Raw genomic sequence first — 9,308 nt, 5'->3', positions numbered from 1 at the left:
CCGCCGCCGGGGCCCTGCCCGCCCCCTGCGCGGGGCGGGAGCGAGCGGCGCCGGCCCCGCGGCCCGGCCGAGCCCGGGGCGGGGCGGCGGGCAAGGGAAGGGAGGGCAGAGGGCGGACTACAGCTCCCGCCGGCCCCGCGGCCGGGCGGGGCCAAGCGGCGCTACCTGTCCCGGCAGGGCAGCGCCGGCAGGTGAGCGCCGGGGACAGGGCTCCTTCCTGGGCCCGGGCTCCTTCCTGGGCCCGCGGCTCCTCCTCCGCCTCGCCGCAGGCCCGCCCGGGAGCCGCGATGCCGTTCCCCAGCTCCGGCACGGACGATGCCTTCGACTACCTCTTCAAGATCATCCTGATCGGCGACTCCAACGTGGGCAAGACGTGCGTGGTGCACCGGTTCAAGACAGGGCAGTACAACGAGAAGCAGCAGAACACCATCGGCGTCGACTTCACCGTGCGCTCGATGGATATCGACGGCAAGAAAGTAAAGGTCGGTGGCGGGAGCGAGCCCGAGCCTCCTGGCGAGCAGCACCTTGGTCGTGCCATCCTTCCCGTGCAGGTGCCAGGAAGTGGCGGGATGCACAGCATCTCCTGCTCGGCCCTGCTGAAGGCAGCTGGAGAAAGCTGACTGCCTTTCTAACCAGGGTAGTTTGCTAGTGGAGCTTTCTCTCAGGAAGATGCCCTGGGGGAAGCAGTCACCCTAATTTGGGTACATACTTGCTCTCGTGACTTCTCTGCTTTGAGAAGAGGACTCGTGCGTTGCGTGCAGGGAGTTCTTTGGAAGACGGCTCCAGTTGGGAGGGGATGTCTCTTCCCTCCAGAGGTGTGGGGGTTTGAGCTGGGACACCAAGGAGGGAAAACCCCCAAAGTTTGCAAAGGCTCCACTTTGATGCGTGCTTAATTTGAGGGAAGAAGACTTCCAAGACAAACACCAGAAGAAATTGTCAGCTAGAACTTCCCTCTGTGTGCAGATGAAATTTTGGATGCCTGCCCTTTATATATAGATTTGCTCTGCCCAGTCCTGTATTAGGGTTCTTTGCTCTTCTTTTGCTATTAAAAGCCTGTAATGTTCTACATCTTTTACTACAGTTGTTGAAACTGGGCTTCTTGGCCTCTTTGCAAAGCTGGATTTACCCTTGCAGCTTTCTCTTTGGTCTGTGTAGATTGACTTTACAGGCTTGTAAATGACTTTTCAGATCTAGAGAGGGCAAAGCCACACTGGTGTAGTAGAGTGAGCTGGGACAGGTCTGGCTGCCTTCTAGACAAAGGGTTTCAAATGCTGATGGCAAGCACGCAGGAAAGTGATATTCACGGGTCTTTACAACTTCTGTCCTTTCTCTTACAGATCCAAGTGTGGGACACAGCCGGTCAAGAGCGCTTCCGGACAATAACCCAGTCTTATTACAGGAGCGCCCATGGGGCCATCCTTGCCTATGACCTTACTAGGAGGTCCACATTTGAATCCATTCCTCATTGGATTCATGAAATTGAAAAGTATGGTGCTGCAAACTTGGTCATGATGTTAATTGGTAGGATTTTAGTTTTAAATCTCGTGTTATGTAGCTTTTTAATATAAAATCTCCCTTGTTTCCTACCACTACTTGAAGCATCTATACACTATGCATTAAGGAAGAATGCAGTTCTAATTAAAAGAGATCACAAAGTGTGTCAATTTAGCCTAAGCTTAAAAAAATGAGCAAAGTCACAGCCTGGTCCTGACAGGACCAAACCCATTGCAAACAGCAAAACCTTTTTCAGTTGTTCCTTTCCTGTTGGAATAACACAATAAGCTTTGGTGCCAGGCTGGAGGCAAGGGACCACCTTGTTGAGGTTAGAATTGCAGTAAGCCTGACGCTGTACTCCTGATGCACAGGAATGTAGCAGCTCAATAATTCAAGGTGAAGGGGAATGCACAGAGCAACACAACTCCCGGTTCTCATCTTTCTTCTCTGTTCTCTTGATATGCATGCGCATTGCTCTGTAATGGGACTCCGAGCAGGTAAGACAATAGCTGGGGAGACGGCTTTTGCAGAGCGTGGAGTAGTCTGCTTGCATTCCCCTAGCACTCAGGAAACTGCCTCCTGAGGAAAGCAATGACTAGGAATTGCCGGGAATGGAGCTGGTAGGAAGCCGCGTGGTTCCTTTCCCTTGGGTTTCATGGTTATTATTGCTCTTCCTTCCCCCAAGGAAGAAGCTGCAAGTGATAGCGCTGGTGTGGTGAGACGCCAGAGCGTTTGTTTACATTCCCGAGGCTGAGCTGTCGCAGTGTGCAGAGAGCAGCGCATGCAGCCGGCGCAGCCCGGGCTGGGGCAGCGCTGAGCCCCAGGCAGGGCCCCTGAGCGGCTGCTTCTGTTCCCAGCACCTTCCGTGCTTGTGCGGCGGGGGTTCCGCCTGTCCTTCCTCTGGAAGAAGCACACGATAAATTCTGACCTGCGTCTAATGCAGTGCTTGGAACTGGGGGCAGCGGAGGTGTAAATCACTACACTTTGGCAGGGTTTTTCTAACTTCCGTCATGAATCTAAAGAACGAGACTTATCTGTGTGTGGTGGAGGCTGGTGGTGGTTGTTGGTTTTTTTTAAAGAGATAAGTTCTGAAGTTAGTAAAAATAAAGCTTTTGTTAAGGATCCAGCTTGGTGCTTTCTTCCAAAGCTGGTGCTGTTTGTTTTACTTACTTTGGCAGAAGTCTTTGTACGTTTAATTACACTTAGTCATGTTATACACCTTTCTAGCAGGAGGGTAAGGCTAAGAAACCTAACTTTCCTATCTGGAACTGAAGGAGGAAAAGGTGGATGGGTTCTTTTTAAGAAGGCAAATAACACTCAAGCTGGAGCTTTTTAGGTTTTTTGGCTGTTTTGTTGGTTTTTTTTTCTTTTGTGGGGTGGGTTGGCTTTGCGGGTTTTTTTTGTTTTTCCTTTAGAAGAACTGAAAGGGACTTAATGGGAGGGTAGTTGGCTTACATAAGCTTCAAATTCAAGACATGAATTTCATGAAGAGCTGTCTTGAAACTATGAATGTAGACTTCAGCCATCTACTAGAACTGATGAATCCATATGTGCAGCAACTGCCTAAATATACAAAGGTATTTTGTCTGAGGTATTTCATGGCTTCTGATAGATTTTGACTAAAGTGCTGCAAGTAAAAGTTTAATCTATATGTGCAAAAACAACTTGTGTAGATATTGTAGGCATTAAGGTAGCTGATCTGAATTCTTGTCTTTTTACATAATCTTAAAAGATTTTAAAAAAAATATTCAACTTAAATGCTACTTAACATTTAAACCCACTAGGGAATAGGACCAACAGTTGCTGCCAAATAATCCTTTAGCCCCACTACCTACACTAAGTAATTAGATGAACACAGGTTTTTAGTTTTTTCTTGGATTTCGTCTCATTTGCTGTCATATGATTTGCTGCAGTTTTGATCCGCAGCCTGTATTTGTGGCTCTGATATACTCACATCTTGTTCTTTCCAGTAACTCTTACTCCCAACATAAATCTATTGTTTAACAAAACTGAATTAATGCATTGCATTTAAAAATAAATTTCTGAAAGACTAAGTGATTGAAGTATCTCTTTGCCTTCTTTTAAGGGAACAAATCAGATTCGCTGGACAAGCGCCAAGTGCTGTTTGAAGATGCCTGCACCCTGGCAGAGAAGCATGGGCTCTTAGCTGTGCTGGAGACATCAGCAAAAGAAGCTCAAAACATAGAAGAGGTGTTTACATTAATGGCTAAGGAGCTGATAGCCCGAAATACCTTACAGCTTCATGGGGAGAACCCTCCAAACAGCTTCAGTCTTGACTCCAGGCCAGTGATTGCCAGTCCAAGTGTGGAGAAGACCCAGTGTTCCTGTTGAAGAGAGACTTCAGGGAGAACTTGGAAATTGCCATTCTTCTGAGGCTGTTTGATTCAATTTTATTCAGTTGATGAAAGTGTTCTGTGTGGCCTCAAGCCACCTCTTGATATTTCTACCTTGCAGTTTGGCTTGTGAGTATTTTCAGAGATCATTGTTGCTGTTGGTAGCACAGGTTGCTTTGAACATAGCAACTTCTGAGCTGAGAGGACTCAGGAAGCTGCCAGCCCTTGCCTTAACCCAAGAGAACTATAAAAATTGTTGCCTTTAATTATATCCTTACATGTCTTTCTGGCTGTGTCAGAAGATAAATTTGCACCAGAGCTCTGCACTGACCCTTCTAAGCTGTGTTGCTGGTTTTAAGTACAAGCACTTTCCTCTCTGGCAGTAGCTGTAAAAAGTCTGACACATGCTTGGACAGCACTAACCCACTCCTGCCTAAACTTTGATTTAGGAGCTCTCCTGATGTCAGGCAGGTAGCCACCCATCCCAAGGAGCTTAATAACATTTGTGAAAGAGTACAGGATTTCACATCTGCCCTGAGCTCCTCACCAGACAAACCTGGAGACATCTCTGGGGTTGCATAGCAGGCAGAATATGATACACTTCTTCCTGGGGTGAGAAAAGTTGCCTTTCACTTTGTTATAGTCAGGATTGTTTCCAATCCTGATTTGCATCTTGCTACGTGGACTTCCTGGGAGCAGCGAAGCTTCCAGTGAAAGGACCTTTTTTTCCATTCCTCCCTGCTAACCTTGTCCTGCTTTTGATGTGCTGATTTTAACCAAAAGCCTTCTGTAGCTTGTGTGATGGGCCAGTGGCAGCTTGAGAGTTTTGCCTGTAGATTTTCAAGGGAGTGTGAAGGATGGGTGCAAGCTCCTGTAAAACTCAGCGAGGGGTAAGATGGTTTAAATTAGGTAAAAAATTAAAAATCTGAATTGTGTTAGAGCAGTAAGGCAATGGTATGGGGTGCACCAGAGAGCTGCCCTAGGTGAGTTATCTGCTACTGCCGTGGAGACTGAACACTGTGGTAGCAATGGAAGGGTTTGGATTGCTCCTCTCAGTTGCAAGCTCTGCTACTTGGGGCTTACTTTTTCTGTATACCTGAGCTGAATGAAGGCTTTGGGCTGAGGCTTTTTTTGGTGAGGGTTTTGAGGGTTTTTTTTCTGTTGTTTTTTTGCAATTTTTTTTTCCCAGTAGATGGAAACAGGGAAGGAGGAGGAGGAAAGAAATATCAGATGAAGTTTTTTTGACTGCAGTCCATGTGTACCAAAGTATATCACTTAGTTACTGTTAAGCTATGAACTGCAACTCAAACTCTGTAATGATAAAACACAGTTTGTGTTACATGCAAAGCAGCCTTGGGAAGGCTGGGGTGTTGCCAGCTTACCCAATGGCTGGCTGCCCCTCTTTCCTAAGTCCTTGAAAAATAGGGAAAAACATGTAGCAAGTATTGCTGGAAAATCTTGTCTGAGAAGCACAAAAAAAAATAAAGGAGAATGAATCATGGAATAATAGTCTTGGATATATTTCTAATATTCTTAATGCTTTCTCTGGCTAGATTCTTTGCTATTACATGCAAAGAGCAGGGGTTAATGCAGGTCTGTGTAAACTGAGGGAGGAATCATCCATGCTACTCTCTTACTATAGCCTGCTGTGGAGAAAGCTTCATCTTCAGGCTTCCTCCTTCTCATGTTTACTTTTTAAATCTTTATCCCTTCTTCATTTTTACTAGCCTAGTACTTGCATTTCAGTTTGCACATTTAAGCAACTGTAAATACCATAGCCTTTCAAAGTGGCAAGCCAGCTTCCAAACAACTACTTTCTACAGCTCTTGTCACTACAAAAGCAGTCAAATGTAAGCTTAATATTTCTATTCCTGGTAGTGGTTCGTAATCCATCATTTTTGCCTTTTTTTTTTTTTTATAGTATCTTCCAGAAGACTGCAATAGAAAAAGTATTTTCATCTTGTTACAATCTTTCATTGGTCAAGAGTTAGAGGAAGGATGGTACCAGCAGTGTGTTAACTTTGCACGGTTCATTTGGTTTACCATCTTAATTAGCCGCTATATGAAGTTATTTTGCTTACCCTCACTATGGAGACTTCTGCAGGCTGATGTGATCCTGAGTGCCCAGCACTGCCAGCTTACAGGGCTCTTGCCATTCCCTTCCCACACATATGGAGCTACTGGCAAAGCAAGACCTTCCTTGGCAGAAAGCTGTGCAACACAGGATCAGGGAGAACAGGCTTGTGACTGTTCCCTTTCCTTTAACAGGTCTAACAGGCTTCCTACTCCTCCAAGAAACTAGTTTTAGACACCTACCCATTGTGCAGCAATACCAGGAGCGTGACCTCTTTTGGTTGGTTCCATTTGGCATTTTCCACGAGGCCTTTGGGCAGTTACACTGAATGGTTTCCACATGGTCGCTTTTCCAGATGTCCTGGCATGAGTGAAGAGCAGCACTTGCTAACAAGGTTCTTCGGAGTATATTGGTAACACTGTTACTCATGAGGTAATACATGAAGCTATGATCTCTTAAAAAATCCCCTTACTATAGCCTGTTATTCTAGACTGTGAGAACCACTAGATTAAAACACAAGCTCAGCATAATCTCTGTGGTTCTGCTGTTCCCCATCAGAGAGCAGATGGAAACACACAGCTATGACAAGGCAAAGTAGCATTAACTGCTATGGGACCTTCTGTTAATGGTTTGTTCCCTAGCATCATATGCAAATCATATCAAATTCCAAGTGCTTCTTGACAGCATCATTAATGTATTTGTACAAAGGGTTATAAAGTTGTTTACAACACTATTTTGAAAACTATTACTGTCCCACAGGTTTCACTTTTAAGAGCTGCACATTCAGCTTGAAGATGAGCTCATTTATTAAGTTCTTTTCTACTGGGAAGACGTATTTGGATCTTTGCTGTGGCACATTACTTGCACTGGTGTCACAACCAGGCCAAATGAGATGAAGCAGTACCTATTGGTGGAACAGGGTAAAAAAATAATTAGAAATATTTTAAAATGTACCAAACTGACACCTCCCAGAAGCTGACTAGTTAAAAGCCAACACAACAGCAGCCAAATGATGTGGAAGGCACACAGCACTGCCTATGTGGTCAAGCTTTGTTTCATATGCAGAGGACATGCTCTCAATTACAAAAGCTTGAGGTTCTTATCTAATCACTCCAGTTAATGTTTAAGTGTAGTTGGAAGGGAGACAATTTTCAGACTCTGAACAGCAGTGGAGCACTCTATCCTGGAGCCTTCTTTCAGGAATAAGATGCATGCCTGTGGTTTTGGACAAGGAACTGGCAGTTCCCCTAGCCAGGTGAGTGCTCTAACAGCAGTGCTGTTACAGCTGCCCCTTCCTGATGTGGGCTGCCAGCAGGCATTTTCATGGCTCTCAGCTCCCAGAACACCACGTTTGCCTGCAGGTGTGTGTGAGGGGCCTAAATAGTCATTGCTCAGCAAACTGGCTCCTGAAAAAATTTTCAAGCACCACTCTTAAGCAACTGTGTTAAGAACCAGAACTACACCAACAGGCAATGCTGGGATATGACAGTCCTTTGAGAATAGTTCTAGACAGGCCAAGAGCCCCTTTGTCTTAAGAGTATTTCACCTTGTAATAGGAATTCAGTTTCAGATGGGTAGGGCTTTCAAAAATCTTTTAAAGCACTTTTTCTAATGCTGCTGTTGTAAATCAACCTTCACTCAGCTGCCTGCACAGCTTCTGTCAATGCAGTCACATCAAGCAGGGGTTGACTGTGGCTTGACAGAGTTACAAACAGCACACCCCTGGGTAACAGGGCAAGAGGTCAGCATATTTGCAATCCCACATTTCCTTGTTACTGCTGTGTCCATGAACACCACTGCTTATACAGTTTTCACTCCTAAGTCTAGTTTTGCTAATGTGAAGTGAGGCTCACCACAACTACAGTTTAATGCCTTTCTAATGCTAGCATTAAACTGACTTTGTAGCTACTTGATCCCTGCAGCACAGCCCTGTATTGTATCTCAATCCTAAAGGATTACATGTGGATTCCCTCATTTTAAGTTGCTGCAGCATTAATAATTTCATCTACACAAATTTTGTTCCAAACATGAGACACCCCATAGCTCATGGTACCCTCCAAACAGAAAGCTCCTCTGTACCTGCAGTAGCAGGAAAGTTACTTAGTATTTAATTAAATGCACATTTGAGGCATTTCCTCAAAGATTGCAATCCACCTTGGGCCACCAAGGCCAGCTGTGCTACCACCATTTGAACTAAAGCAGCAGAAGTTTTAACAAGTGCCCTTACCTTGTATGATCACGTTCAGAGCAGGGAGAACAGGTAGCACACTCACTCTGCACTTCCCACAAGAGGAAAAGGTCTGTATCAAACTAAATGTATATATTCTGGCCTAGGGAGTAAAGTCAAGGCACCTCAAGTGAGAGCATCCATCTTAAGATTTTTGATGTGAAATTAAGATTCTGCTGGTCCAAGTTTATGGAGACTTTATACCTTTTCCATCTTGACAGTACTCTCTTTGGCCTCTTCAGTTTCTGTACTTTAAGTATTTCCTTGAAGAGAATATAGCACAACCTAAGTTGTCACCCTCAATCTTCTTATAAGCTTGTGTTAATTCTGCTGAATTTATTCCTGTTCTCACAAAGGAAAAGCAGCCTACTAACATACTTATTTCAGAGGCCCTACTGTTTTCAGCTGTCCCAGTCTGGGGTTGGTGGGGTTGGGAATCACAATGCTCCAGCCAGCTGAGAAACAAGCCTCCCAGAGCACAGTTCAGACGGGAAGTAGCACCCAGCAGTACTGGCTTGGGGACAAATACAGGCAGTTCCTGAACCTGCACAACAGGAACCGCAGCACAGTTCAAAGCAAGAGGAACTACTCGTCAGGATGCACATGAACACATCAGTGGCCTGCAGCTCCACCCACCAGCCTCCACCAAAGCAAATCACTCATCTGGGTATTCTCAGCCTCCTCTCTAACACATACAGGAAGAAGCTTTGGGAGCAGCAGCCACCACAGTGCCACACGTACAGCCAGGCAGAGAGGAAAGCACACCCCTGCTGACCCCTTAGGAAAGCAAGCTCACATGTGTGTTCTGGCTGGTAAGTTCATTACCTTTTTCCATCAGAACACAGCTTTGTTACAAACTCACATTTGAATCAAACTTTCCAATAGGATGTAGAAACTAATGTTCACCATGTAGGGCAGGAAGGCTTTTACTCTGCTCACTTAAACTTTTTTTTAATCATATCCCCCAGCATCTGAGTATGCTTCCAGCAGTTTACTTCCAACTTTGTGTATTTCTGCAGAAAAATGCTTCTATCTGAACACACACAGACTTCAAGCACGTGGAGCCTCAGGAAATGGCCTGTAGCAGTGCTTGGACTTGCTGTCCAAACAGCATTATGATACAAAACTATGGATAAGGGTATATCCTGCAGCTGGCTTT

At 45.3% G+C, this 9,308-nt stretch overlaps 1 protein-coding gene across 1 annotated transcript; it reads left to right on the top strand.

Annotated features, from left to right (window-relative positions):
* The first annotated feature begins 117 nt into the window (after positions 1–117).
* Positions 118–5,357, top strand: RAB19 (RAB19, member RAS oncogene family). The gene is made up of 3 exons (XM_069003180.1): positions 118–482; positions 1,338–1,521; positions 3,581–5,357. The coding sequence occupies exons 1-3, from the start codon at positions 288–290 to the stop codon at positions 3,844–3,846; spliced, it is 645 nt and encodes a 214-aa protein (XP_068859281.1). The 5' UTR covers positions 118–287; the 3' UTR covers positions 3,847–5,357.
* The last annotated feature ends 3,951 nt before the right edge of the window (positions 5,358–9,308 follow it).

Source organism: Aphelocoma coerulescens, chromosome 1A (assembly GCF_041296385.1).
Source record: "Aphelocoma coerulescens isolate FSJ_1873_10779 chromosome 1A, UR_Acoe_1.0, whole genome shotgun sequence".
Taxonomy (NCBI): domain Eukaryota; kingdom Metazoa; phylum Chordata; class Aves; order Passeriformes; family Corvidae; genus Aphelocoma; species Aphelocoma coerulescens.
This window is presented reverse-complemented; position numbering and strand designations above follow the sequence as displayed.